This window comes from Falco rusticolus, chromosome 8, assembly GCF_015220075.1.
Source record: "Falco rusticolus isolate bFalRus1 chromosome 8, bFalRus1.pri, whole genome shotgun sequence".
In the NCBI taxonomy this organism is placed as follows: Eukaryota; Metazoa; Chordata; class Aves; order Falconiformes; family Falconidae; genus Falco; species Falco rusticolus.
Window position 1 is genome coordinate 48,014,446 of NC_051194.1, and position 20,806 is coordinate 48,035,251.

A 20,806-nucleotide genomic window follows, 5' to 3' on the forward strand; every position below is an offset into this window, starting at 1 on the left:
GCTAGCCTATTCAGTGGAAACAGTAGCCACGTTAAATGTATACCCATGCTTAGTTTCCAGAAAAAAATACTTCTATGGTCTTGGGCAAGCAGATTTGTATTTATTCATAGTACCTTCCCCCTACAATACAACATTTCATTTATGTCAGGTTGTTGGGTTTTTTATTGGGGCTTCCTCCCCTCCTTTTTCAGAAACCCTGCTTCTGAAAGAAAGTTACACAGGGATTTAACGTTATACCCTGTGCTCGTCCAAACATCTTAGTACAATGATTCACAGCATACAAAGATGAATCTAGCTCTTTGCAGGATCAAGATGCAGACTAAATCAGGACCTGCCTTTCAAATAGCCATTCTATGAGTATGGTAGCAGAGAGATTCTGCCTAAGAGATACCCAAAGAAGCCTCACCTAACTACAGCTACATATATTTGATACCATGGGAGATTATTATTATCAGTTAACACTCACTTGGTGCAGCAACCTCAACATTAGGGAAAACTATTCTTATAATAATATAAACTCAGATGAACTAGTAGCTCTGATTATGAGGCGTCTGTGTCTTCAAGACTTTTCAGATAGGTTTCTAACATCTGAAATAAGAACTATTAAATTAAAATATATTACAAATACTGTAAAACTCTTTTTACTTAGATGGGAGGTAGCTACATGTTTAATCTACAAAATATTTTAAAAATCTAGAGAATGATAGGAATGACACTGAAGAAGCTTTAGGAAGCTACATTTTCATTTACACACATATGGATTACATGCATTGCCAATTTATCAGATTGAGTTTAATACACATCTAAAAGAAGAGTCATATATGATCAACATAATTTAAAGAACAGTGTTTATTTACCATGGGAACTAGTTATAATACAGGGTTGTTATATTATTTTCCCCAATGCCAATTACCTGTTTGACCTTAACAAACTACATGTCATTCTTTGCATTAGCAATGTTATGTGAATAAGTATATCAAACATACTCAGTTAAATTATCTTTAAAGGACTAAGAAATAAAGTATAATATTTTTTTCAGTATTTTTTCTCTGTATGTAATTTTCAATTTTATTTACAACTGCAGAAAATCCTTTTAGATATTACAGTTACTTTGGAATGCCTTCAAGCAACAGATATGAGAACCAGATAAGTAAAAACACCTGCTTAAAATATGGTTTTGGTAACTTATAAAAGGTACTGTTTCAATTACATTGCAATTACATGATCAAGTTTTCAAATTATTTATAATTAATTCATAATATTTGAAATAGAAGAATATTAAAATGACTGAATTTTTTGTAGTTTTTTTTTGAGAATTTCACATCCTTTGGGTTGACAATCTTTTGCATTTAGGGTAATGTAAAATAAATAATGTAAAATGATATTTATCTAAAGGAACCGATATAAAAGAAATGCACCAGTCCTAATGCTTCAGGGTCTGTTCTTCCAGACACACAACTGGAAAAACCTTAACTAACTTGAATAATGTTAACAAGTTCAGGTCACATCTACAATTTGATATTTAGTTAACCTATTTGAGGCTTTTTTTATATTAAAAAAATCCTACAGACTTCCATCTGCCCCCCCCCCCCCCCTCCCCTACCAAAGACTTCAGGAAGTAATGAATGCTCATTTTGCAGCCGCTGTTACTCGAACAGTTAGCAATCAATCATCATCATTATTATTATTACATACTAATGTTAATCCATCAAGGGATATATTTTTCATTTTCATTTCATCTAGTGGGGTGTTGCCACATTATTTCAGCAGTGAATAGACAGATGGTGTTCACTCAGTCTAATGGAAAGGAAGGGAATTCTATCACCGGCACTGTGATCTCCAATTAGTTTAAGCTCTTTATCCAACCTAAGTACACAGAATAATAAAACCTATCTAAAGGCCCTCTGTTAATAAAACCACATCAGCAGAACAGTATTGTGTATTCAGAACACAACAGCCTTATTTGCTCATTTAATCTTGTGGAAAAGAAGAGATGAACAGGAGTTTATTTTAGTTTATTTCACTGGCTTATGTACATACATAGGTTAGTGATCATTTATAAGGCCAGAGACTCTTCTCATAGCAGCATGTGAAATCAGATCACCTTGTTTCAGATATGATGGCTCATGTGTCAAAGGTCTGCAGCTGCTGTCACTCTTCTCTTTTAGGCTCAGTGGAAAGACCAGATTCAGCTCAGACTTACGCATCACCCCCTCAGAGTGCACGTACACAACTCCTGTTATCATCAGCAATTGTACCAAGGACAATATATAGCTGCCAGTTTTTAGAAATCTAAATGTATCTCAGTTTTCCACTGTTCATTGCAAAAGTAAATGAGAGAGACTAAAGCAAAAGTACACCCTAATACGCTTCAGCCCACAAGTTTAATGGAACTTTGTAACTTGTCTATTGTGTCATAGTCATTAATCAGGCAGCTGTTCCTAACTATAGTTGGCCTGTCATGGGTGGAGAATGATAGTGGCACAGAGATGTTTAGGTGTCAATTGCTCCGATTTATCAAGTAACTAGAGAATAAATAGGAAAAGCAAGTCATAAAGCTGCTTTTTGTTAACAGTGGAGTTCCAGCAAAATGCTTTCATTCCTGCGTAAACCACTCTAGGTGGCACTTCAGTGTTGTGAACCACAACTTTCCCTTTTTATTCATACAAAAAAATTTAAGGTTTTTAGTTTCAGTTTCATGGATTGAAAACAGATTTTCAAAAGGACAAAGATTACAAAACAGCCAGCCAGAAAGTAGGAAGAGCAAAAGGTGCTCTTCAAGTCATTATGATTACTTTAATTCTGGGACCACAATCAAAATAAATTACAAGGTGAGAAATGTGCTAAGTATCCATCCTACTGACTTGTGAACAGAGACAGATTATTACCCTCTATGGTTAAAATTCACATTTTCAGTCATATCTTTCCATAAGTGTATAAATGATGAAGAGGAAAGAAGTGAGATGACTGGGGAGAGCTGAGAACATACTTCAGGATCTGTTACTCTTCTGCTGAAAGTTTTGTGCAGACATGCACAAATGTTATTTTTAAAGGGATCACCTAAAAATTTTTTTTTTTCCATTGCAAAAGTTATCTTATGTAAATAACTCATCACTTATAATCCCACTGATTATAATAACTCCTTTAGCTACAGTTACCTGAGGTTTGACTTAGTTCTATCACAAATGATTGCAGCACAATGCAGTGGAGTTATGGCTCTTTGGAGGCTGCTACCCAAGCTAGTCAGTGAAGCAGGAAGCCCAAACTGGCAAAAACAGATCTCAGTCCTATGAGTTTTCCTTTATAACTTTCAGAGATGTAGAGGGCATAAATCCTCTTTGTGGCCTTTGCAAATTCACTTTAAATTAGGGATGGCACACAAAAGGCATCCATTTTACTTTTCTGTCCTCCAAGACTCTTTCAAAATTCATGCTATGTATCCTTGGCTATAAATGTGTTTCCTTGCTTCCTAAAGAAGCACCAGTATGTTACAAACACAGGGAGCTAGCCGAGTCCTCGAAGTACGATATTTTCAAACACCCGCGAGTCTTAATCACCAAAACCCTCACTCACATGCTTTATTCACACACTGAAATCGACCACATTAAATTTAAGTTAATTTAAGTATTTACAGCAGAATTTCAAATATTTTCAATTGAGTTTAAAGATTGCTCTGTACACTGGTACATCACAACTGAATTATCTGGTTGGCTGCTTACTTTGTGACAACTATGAACAGCTGCTTTTTGCTGCTGGCACATGAAGTATTTGTTTGCTTATACATAGTAGATGGTAAATAAATTTTATTTCAGACAGGTCTGCTAGACACTAGCAATACTCAGCCTGATTTCTGATGGTAAAATTAACAGAATTTAAAATATCAAAGTGGAGGATACTCGTAATTAAAAATAAAAAATAAAATACTTCAGTGTTTGGTTTCTTGATCCCTAAACAGAATTAGTTATATATACTTAATGAGAAAAAATAAGAAAAAAGGCACTGGATTTATGCATATACAGGTACAGTAGAAAAGTATATGTTTAGGAAATATTTTCTATGCTAACCGCTAATAGAAAAGGAATCTAAAGAAAACGGTATCCACACACACCAAATTAGTATATTTCAGTTAGTTTACATTCAAAATTCAATTAGGTTTGGTGATGACAGGTATTAACTTAACCAGCCAACATGGCTATCCCAACTTAAAATGGAAAAAAAAATAATCACTAATTAACACTGTAATAGAAAATATATAATGCAATTGTTTTGCAGAGGGTGTCCAATAACTATGAGAAACTAAAACAGTAAATTTTGCAATATAGGGCTTATGGTGAGTAACACGTCACTGACACACTTTTCATTTAAACTTGAGAGACACAGAAGATTATTTTTTCCCCTCTACTCCCTGCTCTCACTAGAAGTCTAGTAAGTAATAAAAACAGAAAAATAATTCTTAGAAAGGAGTCATTCTCCTGCTTTCATTATATAATCCCTATATCAAAGGATGGAAACCAGAGCCTCATTTCATATAACGGTGTATCTTTAAATATGGTCAGCCTTACATACAGGTCGCTCAGTGAACATTTCCTTTTCTTCAGCAAATTTGAGGGGTTTTCAGGAAAAACCTAGAATACTGTAGTTCAAACATCAAATATTCTGATTCTGCCATGCCACTGCAAAGCATTATGGGACTTCTTGTTTAGGTACTTCATGCTTTCATTCTCTTCTACAGCATGATTTCCTCTGCCAGAGGGTTTCTCCTATACCACCTTATGTTCCTACCATCAGCCAAGAAGTTACATCACAGGAGTCCGACGCACAGAAGAGCAGAGCATGAAACACACTCATAACTGACAAGGGACTAGAAATGTAAGGAAGACTGAAAAAAAAATAATTTGATTTGTGTTCTTTCAATTTCAAAATACCTTTTTGTGAAAATGGATACTTTCAACAAACACACAAAAGTATTTTGTAAAAGAAAAGAAAATCCAAGCAATAATTTTCTCATTAAAAATAGTTGGAACAGAAATCTCAGTAACCTCTGCTTTGGTGATTTTGAAAAAATACAGTCTTTCCTTATACAGGTGTGGATTTATTTAGCAAAAGATAAGAAAAAATAACTTCCAGTGTCCTGTGTTTCCACTATCTATGTTTCACATTATGGGGAACATAAGTGTGAAATCCTTCCAGATAAGAATCCAGTTTCTGTATTTCATGGACACACAGAAAGGCAACCTACAGAACACCAAGTGTAGAGGCCATCAGCCTCTTACTTTAATGGATCACTGAGAAAATTAATTCTATGGAATGTTTTTCCAAAACTACTTTATGCTGAGACATCTATCCAGTCTAACATGCTAAGTTGTGAGTGGATTTATATTTGGCCTACTAAGATGCTAAATTAATAATCATATTAACTAAGTAATTTTTCCTAACCTAAGTTCCATAATACTAAATTCTAATATCTTGTGCCAAAGAACATTTCCTTTTCTTCTCGCAGTTTTTTTTAAGTTTCATATCTTGGGTTTCCAAAAAAATATGAAGTACTAAATTGTTCTAAAGTTTTCATTAAGACTGAAAGTTTTTCTAATAGCCTTACAACTGCAATATATGTAAATTCTACTTTTGCTTGAATCTTCAGTTTCATAAGAAAGAAATCTGAAGACTCATGCATTTCAGATGAAGCTGACAGGGCTGAAAACCAACGAAAATATAGCTGCTCTATTTCCAGTCCTCCTGGTACATTGAAAGCACTTAACTGCCAGCCAAACAACTTGATATAATCCTGAACTGCAGAGTTATGGACCATAGTTTATCATTGCCGCTGCATCGATCCAAGGTTGCTGGTAGAGATGAAAATCAACTTTTCTGTACACATATGAAGTATCTAGGGGAGTGGTAAACAGTAACATATATTGCAAACACAACAGCTCTTTTAACAGTCATTTAATGTGTTGGGATTTACCTCATTTACTTCTTCCTGAGTGGTGCAGTGTTGGAAATGCTGCAGCAGTTCTTCCTCATACTTAGCAGCTTTGGAGCTCCAGTTAATGCTTTCACATTCAAACCTAGCAAGTTGTTGCTTCAGATTCTTTACAGAAACATTCACGCAATTCTAAACAGGGAATAGACAAAGAAACATATGAAATTCAGGAAATGTATTGATTTAACCAATCTAAAATTAAAATCATTTTGAGGCAGAACATGCATAGTCAATCACAACGGGCTAGAGTAAACTATTAAACCTCTGCTGTAATGAGAGCAAGTACAGAGCAGTCTCAATCACGAGTAGTCTGAGGAGCAGTTTTGAGTCAAAGTCACAACTTGCACCTGGTGTCTTCTCTGAGCAAAAAGGAAGTGGCCTGCTCTAGTCCATTACCACCTGACAATTAGGTCCTTTCTGCTGTCAATCAGTTTATGGAGTCTGAAGAGCAGACTGGCAATGTGAATAAATCTAGGCAGGTAATAAGGGAATGTCTTGCTTTCTCCCCAGTAAATGAATACAAGCCAATAAGAATCCTGCCCTGAATAAATAATTCCTTTCTAAAATGATACCCATCTTCCTATGCAAATTAGCGTTAAATCCACTAATAAGGTAACACTGTTACTATATTTCCTTTTTGTTCTTTATTATTTCTTTATAGGAGAATAAATATGCAAAGCAACCACTACAAAGTAGCAGGAGTCATATATAGATGTGACATTCAAGAAATCACCAACAGGGCCTTGAACTATATTATACTACAGTGAGAACAAAAAGTCATGTGCTTCCTGCCCCCCCCCACCCCAAGAGATGACACTAAGATTAATTTCCTCCCTATTTTAAATCTATTTCAATGTTTTCCAGAGTAAAATCTGTTCACAGACCATTAAAAAATTAAAACAAAATTTCAAAGAGATTAATTTTTCTTTTCTCCTGGCAAAAGCAATTTTTGATGTAACTACTGAAGATTAAGTTTCATCATTCCTGTATGTTTCATTTAATTTAACGGCTAAACTTGAAATCTAAAAATGATCAACCGTTGTACATTTTATGCTTTGCTTCCTTTTAAAACTATCTTAAAGGTCTGCATTTATTTTTCTCAAAGTATTAATATTTTGTACATATAGTAATAATTTGTACATCTACAAGTCAGCCAGATAGCTCCAATAATCTTCTTTCTATTTGTCCTTCATTTCACAGATCATTCCAATTCTACTCACAGGTTGTTGCACTGCAGACAAAATATCCACTCCGTGGGTAATAAGCAGTTTATATAGTTGTCTGATACGTGCATGTTTCTCCTGGGCATTCACAAGGTAGGCTTTAGCATGATGCACATTTTCAGGGTCCTCACATATTTCAGGAATATCCAGTTCTCCTGATTTTGATAAACATTCCAGCTGGAATATATTAACATTAAAATCACTGTGTTTAAAATAATGTGAAAGGAATCTTACAATTCCTTCCTTACTCATAATGTGTTACCCTAAACTTTGTTGATGTGGGTTTAAGTAATTACATTTGGGTTCAGATCTGAATTTTACATTTTCCAGAATTCATGTGGTTTTAGATCCAAAACTTTATTTTTATCACCAGGCAAGTTAATGAAGTTAATGCTGGGGGGAGGGGGGGGGGGATATGACAGACAACAGGCACCAAAATAAAGAATTTTACTGCAATGGGAAGCATGTATATTTTAAGATTATACTCACTTCCTTTTTAATGTGATGGAATTTGACTGTCTTGTTGAAAATCTCATCATATTCTGTCATTGTGTTCTTTACCGCTTGATGGAAATCAATAAGCTCACTTATTCTCTCAGAATTCTCTTTCACAGGAAATCCTTTCTGTCTTGGCAATTCTAATAATTTTATCAGGTACTCAAGCTCAGCATTGAGTTGCTAGCAAAAAGCAGAAGTTACTCAAATTACACAAGTATATCTGCAAGTTTTCCCTATACATTCGATGAAATAACAACCTAACAATGGTAAATTGCTTTGGGGTAAAAATCAATGCCATGCTCTTCAAAACACTCTCCAAAAACTTTACTTTTTGCTAGGCATGAATCTCAACTATCACTTGGAAACAGTCTTGGATCAAAACAAGTCAAACTGGCTTGTAGGGAAATAGACTGAATTGCTAAAACTCAGAGATCATATTCAGAGGAGTTAGGAAGCTCAGTATGACATACCTCAGGCTCTGACCAGCTCTAACTCAAAAGCATGAAGCCGATACTGTCCTTGTACTTCTACCACCCCAATGCTTGCATGTCACTTCAATATGCAGCTAACACTGCACAAGACATTCTCTGGACACTGAACGTAGAATGTCTTCTCCCTTACCTTACATACACACACAAAGCCTTCCTCCTGGAAAAGTAATGTAAAACATAAAACCCTGCGACCCCAGACTCTGGGGAGAGTGTGTGAATCTTTATTGTAACAAAAAAAATATTTTTGATCCACCATGCACTTCATTAGCTTGGCTTCTCACCTGATACTGTGGTTTCATTTCATTAAGCCTTTTTTGTAGTTCCAAAACAGTGAAAAGGTCACTTCCAAGGTCAACTGTTGCTGCAAGCTGGAGTGCCTCTTGAAGAATCTCTAATCCATGGGTAGTCTAAAAGATAATCAAATAATTCAGTGTTTCTATGTGTGGTAAATAAAAAATATTTAAACTCAAATCTAAATCTGTAACAAGAACCTTCCCCAAACCAGATACCCAAATGCTGTCAAGTAAAACTTCCCTGTCTCAAACCCTTTGACTAACAACAGTGATAGGAAAATCTTTTAAGGCAGTGTGCAAAAATGATTCAGACACTGAGATCAGAGGACCCATACAGACAGTGTATTTTCTGTGATAACAGACATCATGGTTTAGTGGTAACGTGCACTGGACAAACAGTAGCTACAAATCTCTGGTTCTGCTACTAACCTAGCTAGTGTTGCTTTTAAGGAACACTGTATATTGTCCCTGTGCCAAGGAGGTTTCAATCCTCTTTATGAACATGGCTGGACCTGAGTTTAGCAACAATTAGCATACAGTTTAATTCAGTAACTACTAAGTCACAACAAAATGGTGCTTTTTTTAAACAAACAAACTAAAGCAATGCTGGCATAGTATATGGACCTGATTAAAACTTAAAATTTGAAGCAAGGACTTGGACTTGTATGTGTTTGAATGAGGGCAAAGAAAGATCAAGAACACTTCATGTCTTTTATTGACTATCTGAATGGCAGAATAGACTATGGAGAATCTTACTGATCATCTCTCTTAAATGATACCTATAATAGTTGATGAGAGACTCACAGACAAACTAATAACAATCTAGAAATGTTTGCACAGTTGTTTTTTTCCTATTTTACTTACAATTTTTAGCTGTTCTTTAAATATCCGACACTGTTGCTTGATGGGTTTTACTTGAGTAATTTTAAAATTCCAGATTGCCCAAAGATTGGTCAGCTCTTTCTTTTCTTTACTCAGATCAGCAATGATATCTTCTGTTACTTGTACAGATTTTTCTATTTTTAATATTAAACTCTCATTTACCTGGCAAATAAACAGACACTTTTTTCCACATGTTTTTATAAAATACAATCAAAACCTCAAAATGTCAAAGTCTCAACAAAACTTAATAAACCCCAACTATACTAATGTAATTTTGCTGAAAATTTCTGGTACTCTTATCTGTCTTTAAATACTTTTCTCTAGAAATGGGCACAGATCAACAGAATTTGTTCACTGAGGACATGGTTAACATTAAAGTTTAAAACCTACAACAGGTCGGTAATGATGAATTATTGCCATCTGATAGCTGTTTAACACTCATACAAAATAAACTAATTTCTGGATAGACAGAAGTACCCAAAATGGCCTTTTGGGTAATAGCAACTAGAAAGTGAAGCCAATGAAGAAAAGACCACTCTTTTGTGCTGATAAGCAAAGCAGCACCAAAGCACAGGAGGGAAAAAGTGTTTAGCACTTGAACATTTGATATTTTTTCCTCTTTTAAATATAAGCCCTAGGTAATGCTGTTTCTGCTTTTCCCACTTCAGAACTTTTCTTTTACGAAAGGCTGTGTTTATAAATTGCTTGTATGATCCATACCTTCCAGATATTTAGAAGCTACAACCTAAGAATATCATGGGAAGAGAGCAGCAGAAAACATGGCGGGCAACACACTTCCAGGTCTTTAGAGAGATAATACCTGAAGATATGTTGAGACTTTAAGTGACTACAGTGCAACCTTATATTCACACATATGCATTGATTATCTTATCTGTGCCTGGCTGCATCCAGCTGTGACAGTACCCACCTTAGTCCACACTAATTGCCTGAGCATTTCCCTCCTTAGGCAAATTTTTCCAGCTCATCTTGCATTCTGCTGTATGTTATCAACACCAACTCCTTCTCACCCTAATATAACTGCTCCCTAGTGTGTCCTATAAAAACAGAAGGAATAGCTGGGCATCCATGCTGCCAACATTAACTGGGATCACTTTAGAAGGAGTGGCTTAGGGAATGACTGCACATCTCAAATTATTATCTCTTGAAGGGGTGCTGGAAAATTAGATAGAGATGCCTAGGCAGTGCAGCTTAACCCAAGACAAGATGTAAGACACCTGGAAAGATTATCTGTAAGGAAGCAGCTTTAGCACCCATTTCTTTAAAACTCCATACACTCAATTAGTAAAGACTGCCTCTTGGTGAAGTAAAATAAAATTAATACTGTACTCGCATATATGCTGCTTTCCAACATGAACAAAACAGGTATGTGCATGTATGATATTTGTATAAATATACTGGATTATTTACAAAAAGCTCTGACATTGTTAATCACGTAACTTTTTGTATTACTTATAATGCCATTAGCACTCAAATTAGCACTTCTGTGTTTTAAAACTATAGAGCAGCATTAGTCCCTTTAACACCAAGTACTGGAGAAATCACAATCCATCCATCACAGAAGTAGGATTAGACCTCAGCACAGGCAAACATCAGATACTGAATACGGTTTAATACTCACCATATTTACTAAATTAAGAAAATTGCAACCCATATTTTGGGTGGAAAAAACCTTCTTTATAGCCTTTTGCCACTGAGTATTAGCTGACTCCATTGTGATTTTATTTTCAACTTCCCTGTTTGTTTGCAGTGGTTCTGACTTATAGAATTCCTTCAGATTTTGAATATCATCATTCACCTACAGAAAGACATAACATAAGCATCAAAAAGCAAATAAAAAATTGAACCACTATAATGAGAAGGTATACAGATATAAAATTAAATAGCAGTCTCTGAAGTTTTTCTAGGTTTTAAGAACTATCATCCTCCCTAAAATGTATATAAATACTAAACAATAAAAAAAGTTTTAAATAACCTGTCAACCAGCAGATGGCAAGCAGACAGGTGGCAGCAATTTGTTCTATTTCTGTCACATGTCATTACACGGACACTATATACCAGTATATCAATGCAATGATTTTCACATGATTTCAGTGATCTGTTTAATATGAAGTAACTGAAGTTTGCAATAATCAGAAGTATACACAATCCAAATTTTTGGCAGTTTGTCTTCAAATAAATAAATCCTATGGCTAATTTTACTTGATAGGTTCCATTCCATCCTCAATTTCCTTCTAAATATAACAGAACAGTGTTGCAGAATCTTAAAGCAAGCATTACATCAAAATGAAAATTAACTGCCCTGGGCATCATTAGCACAGCTATCAAAATTATGTTGGTATTGAAGTGATTATGATTTCAGCTACAGCTAGTTTATATTTAATTTTTAAACCCCTTCAGAAGTATTAGTACTTCAGTGGAAGCAGTGCAGGACAGCAATAAATACCTGTATCAACATTATAATATGACATATCTATATCAACATATTATATGAAATACTTTAAAATTTACATGAAGCATAATCATTAAAGAGTCAGAGTACATAAATGTAAACATTTTCATTATGTATATAATGAGAATGCACATGTGCACAGGAGAAAAAAAATAAAAATTCAATTATAATACTTCCCGCAATGGTGATTCAAATCAGTAGAAAACCTGTATATAGGCTAATCACTTTGATGCAAGTTCAATGATCAGGTCTTCTTGCCCTGATGGAACAGACCTCCTTTAAAGTAGAAAGGAGCTTACAAAGACTTGCAGTGCTTCCATGGCACAGCATCTGCAAGATTTGTCTTAGTTAGCTAAAAGCACGTTTATCACTTGGTAAGATTTTCACAGTCTAGTCAGAGAATAAGTAAGTAATCTGTACCTCCACAGCTGACTTTAAAAAGGCCACATAAGTTTCTAGAACTTCTAGTTTTGAACTAATATTTTCTTCAATTTTTTTCAGTTCTTCATTCAGAAAGTCAGTTCTGCTAGAAAAAGCTGCTGCCTGCTCAGGTTCAAACTCTTCCATATCTTTGATGATTCTTTCAGCTGCTTCCAGTTCATGTGAAGTTTCCTTTGAGAGTACAAGCATAGAACAATATGTATAATGACTGAAAAGGGCTTGTGAATACTGGTATTACACTGTTAATTTTCACTAGTATTTCTTTCTTAGGTGTAATTATACTACTTTGTTGAAGAGCAGCTCATACTGCATATTATATGTTGAAAGTAGCCATTTCTTTCCTGGAACTATGGATGTAGTTATTAAAATAGCTATTCTGAATGGAAAAAAAAAGGTAGGAATCTCAGTATTTGGATTAAGTAAACCACAGTGAAAGAATGAAAACAATAGAAGTGTTCCATATGGCAACATTGATAGCCAGAACTGATACAATTCCTTCTGAACTGATTCCCGTGAGTTTAAATCCCTCTTAACTGCTTGTCTGATACTCAATTCTCATATAACTCAATTTTCATAGAACATCCATCATGAATTCTCATGTCCACTCCAGAGTGAGAGTCCAGACACACTGGGTTCTCAAAAGGCTACTGCTGTAATTGTTTTAAGGCCTGTCCTTGTACTACTTTGCCTTATGAATTTTAGTACCATTCATGCTTTCATTTTTGAATCGGTAATTGCTTCCTAGCTCCAGACTAGTCCCTACCCATCAAGCTAGACTGTCCTGCACTCCAACCTAAACCAGTGTTCTTGCATGCAGCATACTTGCAGATATCGAACAGAGATTAAATAGTGTGTCATATCTGTTACAGCATCAACTGCTCAGACCCAGAAGAAAGCCACAGTACACTGACTGCACAAGAGCTGAGTTACTGACATTTTCCATGATGCAGCTGGGATTCTGGTTCTCAGATTCAGTCTTGTTCATAGCTTCACATAACTATGTCTATGTGCTTATCTACTCTCATATATTTAACTCAATACCACTTAGCATATCTACCTCTGTCATTCAGCCAAAAGCACAAACTCCAGCATATCACAATCTACAGAAAGAACAGGTAGGAGAGGCAACTATTTTCAGGGCAGACTGTACACTGCAACAAAGATAACATCCTGGAACATGAAAATTTGGCAGAAAAGACACTAAAAAGTATTATATAATCTTGTGGAACAAAAAGGGGCTCTTGCTCATTTGCTGAACTTTTGATATTCTTACTCTGTGCTCTCTGGAATTTCTTTAAAGTGAATTTTATTTCCACAGACACTGTTCAGATCCAGCTCACAGGTTCCATAAACTGTTGCCTGAAAAAAACCAGACCTCCATAGAAATAATGGAGTTTCAACAACTCCTAAAACATAGAATACTCCTAAAATACATACTGCCATGTTATTCAGCTTAGACATGAAAAATGCGCCTGTGCCAAGGCCATGAAGGGGATTCAGCTGGTTTTAAGCCACTTTCAGATACTGCAGTACTGCTATGGGAGTTGGAAAGGCCCTGGATGTGACTTAAAAATAGTCTCATCTGTGTCACAGAGCTGAGTGCTGCAGTGGTTTCATACCAAAACTCCCGACATGAGCAAGGGCAACTTAACAGCCCTTTCAAAGTTTCTCCGCTTGGGAAATACTTTTTTCTTTTTTCCTGGTTCACCCCTTTTAGTCGGCATAATAAACCACAAGAAGAGTTTTCTGTGCCTGTCTGTCTAGACAATTTTTAAACTTGATACCTCAGGTAGGAGTAGCAATCCATATTTGAAGAGCCTTCCTATCAAGAGCTGATACCGGGCTCTTGAGGTAGCTAACAAGTAACACAATGAGATGGAGACAATGGGGATAACCAATGATATAAGGACTGACTTTTAATGTTATTGTGGTTTTGTTCATTAACTAGTTTTAAACTACAGACCTATTTTCTTTCCACGAATACATAAGGAACTCTTAGCCTCTCACCTTATTTCGAATTACATACAACATGCATTTGTTTCTAAAAGTACTTAATATTATTAAAGCTCCTTTTTTTTTACCTTTGTTTGTTTAGCCAGTTCAAGGTGTTTGTTCAAAACTCTTTCCGACTCAGACAAATATGAACCAATTTCCATACCAACTGCAAGCATCGGGGTGATTTTTTTAATCGACTGCGATACCTTTATTTGAAAGCATTATTTATATAATTAATTTATACAAGTAGACAATATTAAAACAGTAAAAAACATCACTTTCTATAGAATAAAGTGAAGTAACACTTGTCTGTTGGTGTTTAGATTATGTACTTTGTATAATCAGAGAAATTCAGGAATGAAAAAATAAAGGAAGAAAATTCTACTATTTCTCCTAAGAAAATTCTAACAGGTCTAGTCAGAATTTGAGAAAAAAATGCCTCCTGCTTGCTCTCATTTTCTTTATAGTGCTTTCCCTTATCCTAAGTATCCCAGGCTTGTAATTTCAGTAAGGCACAATTGCTTTATAATCTAGGTATTATAACCTTGGCAGAAGTATTTTTATTATGCTCCATGTTTTTTTACAGGAAGTATATTTAAAGCTTCTCTACCAAGACACCTTATCTTTATGTAGACTCATGTACACAACTCCATTCCATTGTCATGGTAAGATGTTATATATGCATGATAACAAAACAGATTATGAAGTTCAGAGGCAGATGATACCAAACATAGTATGTGTAGTTATTATTAGACACGTGAATTCACATGTACCATATATTTTAAGAAGAGACTGCTGGCTGAGGATCAAACTTTATTAAATGAAGCTCAGGGGCAGATGAATTTAGCACCAGATTTGGGATACTTTACATTGAGCAGAAAGTCGGAATGAAAAATGTCTTGGTAGGGATGTGACAATAATCACTGTTCACTACAATGAAAGATCACCTACTATGACTGAAATCTTCAAAATGTTCTCTAATGCAAGACTGGCAACAAAGTCATTACAACAAACCGCAGAATGAAACGTCAATATTGGAGTCTACATTCTGAGTAAAAATGACCTTCATAACTGAAGTTTTAGCTTAAGATTCACAATATGCTGGTGATGACATTTCTATAAAACCAGCAGCAGCTATCAACAAATCTTTTATTTTCAGCTATATTCAACAGTATTTTCACTGTGTTCTAATACCATGAGGCCTCTTCTACATAAACTGTAAGCAAAGGGACCAATTTATGGCAAATTGACTTTCCATTTCATTCAGAATAGTTCATTATAAACATGCAACTATTATAAAATATTAGATTGCAGAATTACTTATTCAGTCATTAAATCTGATTTACTTTTTTCAGTCTATGCTCTGGGATCTCCTTCATATGAATCTTGTTAAAAAACTATATTTCAGATTTGAATTTACACAGGGAACCTTATTTAGGAGCCATATGTCTATTCGATCTCTGACAAGTCATTAAAAAGTCTGTAGTACTACAGAACATTCAACAGCTTAAAGTCTGTGATGTTCTTGATGTAACAGTATCTTAACAAATAAAGGGAATTTCTATAGTGACCAGAATTTACTCTCACTCTTACGGAAAATTTGCTGTTGTTCACAGTCACCATGCTTATTAACTCTCAAGTTTTGCCACACCTCTATTTTTATCTTCAGCCAAATGAAACAGAAGACATAGAAACAGTGTAGGAAACCTACATGCAGGTCACAGTCCTGATTACTCAGTTCTTTTCCAAAAGAACAAATTATAACAACTCATTATCTAAGCAAATCCATGCTTTACTTAAGATCACTGTTACAATGTTCTCACAGAAACAGCTACATTTTACAGAACAGTTTTAGGTTCATTTGTGCTGGAAAAAGCATTCAGCATTCTAACTACAACTGTACTCTCTAACAAACCAGTATGTTATTTGTAATTATTTTGAGTCAACTTTAATATTCACATAGCTATATTAAAGAAATGCAACGCACTGCTCATGAATGCATTAAGAAGACAATGTGTTATAATGTACCTTATTTAGATGACCTTCAAGTGAGGCAATCCACTGTTGTTTCTTCAAGGTAAATTCTTTATAATCTGGACCCTGCCTGATTAGTTGATCTACTTTTTTTTTAACATATTCCATCGTTTTCTGAATTCCTGTCACCCAAGAACTAAAATGGAAAAGTAGAAATGTTATTTCTCACTTTTGCTCAACAATCAGGATGATAATGATTTTTTAAAATCCACCACCTGTACTGTTGATTTGTGGCAAGTAATTTATTAATTTTAAACTGTGACCCTTAAAAAAAATAAAATAAAATTAATACAAACAAATTTGGTAATAAGTAGAACACAGGAATGACATTTCCAAACAAATCATTTTTCACCAATGCATAAATTCACATGCCAGATACCCTGATTCACTGAGAAATACCTCATTTCACAAATAATTCTACCTTTATTTACATATCTAAAGGCTGAAACTACTAATTGAAAAGCATATCACATTTCTTTAAAGGTGTTGTTATAATAGGAGAAAAGACAACATCAATTTACAAAACAATGGCTTGTCTTTATCTTAAAGCTTAGTATCAGGGATGCAATTCACAATCTGAATACCTGACAGTCTTCTTCAAATTGTAAAGAGGTTACCATATACAATTAAGATCTGAATTTTAGATACAGAAAAAAGAAACACACATATCAACTGATTTACTACTGAAATTTATTCACTGTAAGACAATCATGCTCAAAATAAATTTTCCATTACTTCAGTTTCATCAGAAACTTATATTGATACAGGTACTTATTCAAGGTCTCCTCTTTTGTCCTTAAAATTAAAGGAAATTTCCTCCTTACTTCACATTAGGCTCAGCGAGTGAATCCTGCAACCTCAAAGAAAAACTTAATTCTACACTATTAACACCAATTATGGTATTAATAGACCATTCTGTTTGAATCTGGTCCAAGAATTGGCCACAAAGTGAAACCAAATTTCTAAGTCCCTTTTAGGGAGTAGGTGGTTTCAAGTTTTTGTAAATTGGTCTTTCAAAACTTATTAGTTTGTGCTTTATCCTTACAACCTGAAAATGTCACTCCTCTATTTCAGTACTCCTTCAAAAAAGGTATGTCTAAAAACTTCTGTAGCAACACTCCTTTAAACAAAAAACAACAGAACAAGATTTATAGTTTTTGAAAATGATAATTTAGATCTGAATAATACCTTTGAAAATATCATTAGTTTGTTATGAGATAACAATAAATTTTTAACTCCAGTAAAATAATGACAGTTCTTACACACAGGCAAGCTAATTGGCTGGCAAAGTAACAAAGGCTGGACAAAACTTACTGATTGTATGATTATTTTTTTTAATTAATACATGTAAGTTTTTGCTCCTCCTGTTTTTCTAGCTGGTTTTAATTTAAAATTATTGGAGTTTAAAAATCATACTTACCGATATTTTCATGTTGAAACACTATAGGATTACAAGAATGAACTGCCTTCTGTCACTTTTCTATATTCTGTTCCAATGTGAGCATTTTCATTTATTTGTACTACCATTTAGTATAAGGCTTCAACATACCTCAAGATTTGAAAGTAGGACAGAATTAACATCTTATTTCTCCATTTTTCCTGTGAATTGGATTTCCAATTATGCCACTGAAGTCTTTGTTACTAGCCTTAAACGTAGTCTTCCCTCAACATGAGGGTATCAGACTTGAAAATCATAAAATACTAGAGTAGTCTTATCATATGCATACAAACTGTCTGGCTTATTTTTGGGTACTCTAAAAACAAAGAGAGCAAAAAAAATGTAGATATAGATATCTGTTTACATTTTAATTCTCTTAGTGTTCAAGTTACTCTGTCTTTTCTCAGTCCATTTAAACCAATACTACACATGGTAGCCGCTTTGATATTGCATTAAAAATGCTTTTTCCAGTATCCTTATTCAGAAGATACAGTGTGTTTCAGGGCATCATTTCATCAAAACAGACTAAGTGTCACTCAACCTGAACAAGGACAGATGATTCCTTTTCTTTATTAGAAAATACGTGGTCTGGAAAACCAGAGAATCTGGCTCCTTTTTTAGAACTATTAAAGTCATGCAAGTAGAACAGCATGCAATACCTTCTCTATCATAAATGACAAAGGAATTCTAAAATTACTGTTCTCCGACTACTCCTTTGGTGAGCTAGCAGCTAATTTCAAATTCCACACAAATTTCTACTTGCTCCCAGCTAGTTCAAGAATCCTACCAAATCACAAACACTTAACAGCTATGTATCTCATTGCCATATTATACTTTCTCTGTATTATAGCAAAGCAGCTTTTTGAAAAGATACCTAAAATTTTTCAGATCCACAACCTTTAAGACCTTCAAATGGTGACTGCCCATGTCCCTCAGGATCTTCAGTCCAGTTAGATAAAGGAAATGGGAAGTCTGTGAGGACAGTCAAGACTACCAGTGAATTGTACAATAAGGGGACCAATATAGTAATCAGGATTTAGTCTTTACAGGAGTTCTGTTTTCTGTCTAAATCCTCCTTTGACTCTCAGCTGTTCATACAAATTTTGTTGTCCCATGTGGGTTAATCACTGGGCTAAATACTGGCCAGCATGTAAGGATAGCGCAGGGTGGCTTATATACAACAGAGAGGCCTTTCTCTTTCCTCTTTCGAAATATGAACATTTCTGAGAGAGACCAATGTTCTGGAATATAACACTTAACCACATCTTCTGACAGAACTCTCAGTGTCACCATTACTGGGATTATGAGCTGGCTGGGAACTTTCTGGGTACCTCCTGAAGCCAGGGGTTTGGCAAAAACACTTAAGACTTCTCTTGGTGTACAAAAAAGTTCAATGTCAGTCAGGATCATCCTTCTGGCATTGAAGACTAGCCCTGTGCTGAGTTGCATCTGGAAGAGACTAGCCAGCAGGTTATCTGACCCTGTTAAGGGCTTGTGAAACTACATCTGGAGGCCAGTTTGCATTCCCACAGCACAAGACAGACAGACAAGTTGAAGTGAACTCAGCAGAGGCCACCAAGATGGTTGGAGACTAGAGCACATGATGTACAAGGAGGTGTTGACAAAAGGTAAGAGGTGATCTAATTGCTCTTTCGTTATCTATGAGGAAGTAGAGTTATACAAAAGACAGAATCAGTCTTTTCAGAGGCGTACAGAAAAAGGGCAAAGTGCAATACTCACACGTTTCAGCAACAGAAATTTTGGCTAGATAGAAGAAAAACATGTTTCATAAGAACAGTGCTTAAGCACTAGAACAGGTTTCCTGGAGAAATTATGGAATCTCCATCCTTGGAGATAATACAAATTTGGCCCTCAGCAACCTAAATTAACTGACAGGTTTTGAGCAAGGGATTACGCCAAATGACCTCTAGATTTCCCTGCCAGTTTAAATTACTCTATGACTGTAATCCTCAAGCCCATGCCCAGGGTTATAAAGATTCCACCTGCACAGAAGTACTAGCATTACTCATTGCAATGCAGGGCAGCATGGCAGAGGGCAGCAGGGGAAAACTGAAAAGCCATAACATTCTGGTTTTGCTGTCTTGAAAGGGACTTATTTTTATGATTCAAGTGGACACTTAAAGTATTTGAGAGCCTGGCTTTTTACACTGTTCTTTAGAAACAGCAAAACACATTTCTAGTGAGACTTTCTATCGATATTTTTTGAAGTTTCATCTTCCTTCTCTAAACCACTGGTTCGTCAGCTGTAATGCTTTGACGTTTTTTGAATTATAATCTCTTCTAGGCAGAAATCTTACCTTCTTTTTTATTTATAAGTACCTTGAGCAGCGCTTCGGCACACAGGATATCTGCTTGTGGCATTACCTGCTTCTATTGAATTTTACCAGAAAAGACTGATTGGGCTATTTTGACAAATTCATTCCATTCTTCTTGATGTGTACCCATGGTATCTTACTATCCCACAGCTGATTTGGGCTGTTTAAACATTTTTAAAGAAACTCTTAATAAGGAAAAAAGAAAATTAATTACTTGTCATTTTAGGGATTCATTCTGTCAAGGTCTTTAGTGTTTCCGACATTAGTCAGTGCCGTGCAGACAACTTGAAATACATCTGCTTCTGTTGACATAATGTCTAGCAGAACATCAAGATCTAGAGAACAGCAGCATGCATTCTGGAATTATAGCTGGTTTAGGAATCAAAATAAAAGTTTCACTGAGGAAAATCTCTTTCCTTTCCATTTAATTAAAATATCAGGAGATGCTGAAGCAGTTAACAATAGCTGTAAAGCCAGCTGCCTGTGTTCCCAAAACAACTTTCTGGTTTAATTTTCTATTTTATCCCTTTGCTAGTAGGGTCAAGCCAATTACATCTGGGATGACAGGTGAAGGCACATCAGATAAAATTTTTTTGTAAGGTCATGAGATTACATTAAAATCTTAACTAGACTTTCATTTGCTGTGTTGAAGTAAAGCTATTTAAGGTTCAGGAATAATTAAGGACATAAGTATGTAATGGGAAAGTAGAGCTAAGCTGACC

At 35.1% G+C, this 20,806-nt stretch overlaps 1 protein-coding gene across 2 annotated transcripts in view; it reads right to left on the reverse strand.

The window, feature by feature from the left end:
* The window catches only part of CCDC141 (coiled-coil domain containing 141), a 97,620-nt gene that overhangs the window by 26,193 nt on the left and 50,621 nt on the right, over nt 1–20,806 (reverse strand). For both annotated transcript variants that reach the window (XM_037398036.1, XM_037398037.1), the window contains exons 9-17: nt 16,305–16,446; nt 14,363–14,482; nt 12,261–12,452; nt 11,010–11,186; nt 9,353–9,532; nt 8,477–8,602; nt 7,696–7,884; nt 7,204–7,383; nt 5,966–6,115 (exon numbers count right to left, since the gene is read on the reverse strand). In XM_037398036.1, coding sequence (XP_037253933.1) covers nt 5,966–6,115; nt 7,204–7,383; nt 7,696–7,884; nt 8,477–8,602; nt 9,353–9,532; nt 11,010–11,186; nt 12,261–12,452; nt 14,363–14,482; nt 16,305–16,446 — 1,456 coding nt within the window. The remainder of the gene's footprint in view (nt 1–5,965; nt 6,116–7,203; nt 7,384–7,695; nt 7,885–8,476; nt 8,603–9,352; nt 9,533–11,009; nt 11,187–12,260; nt 12,453–14,362; nt 14,483–16,304; nt 16,447–20,806) is intronic.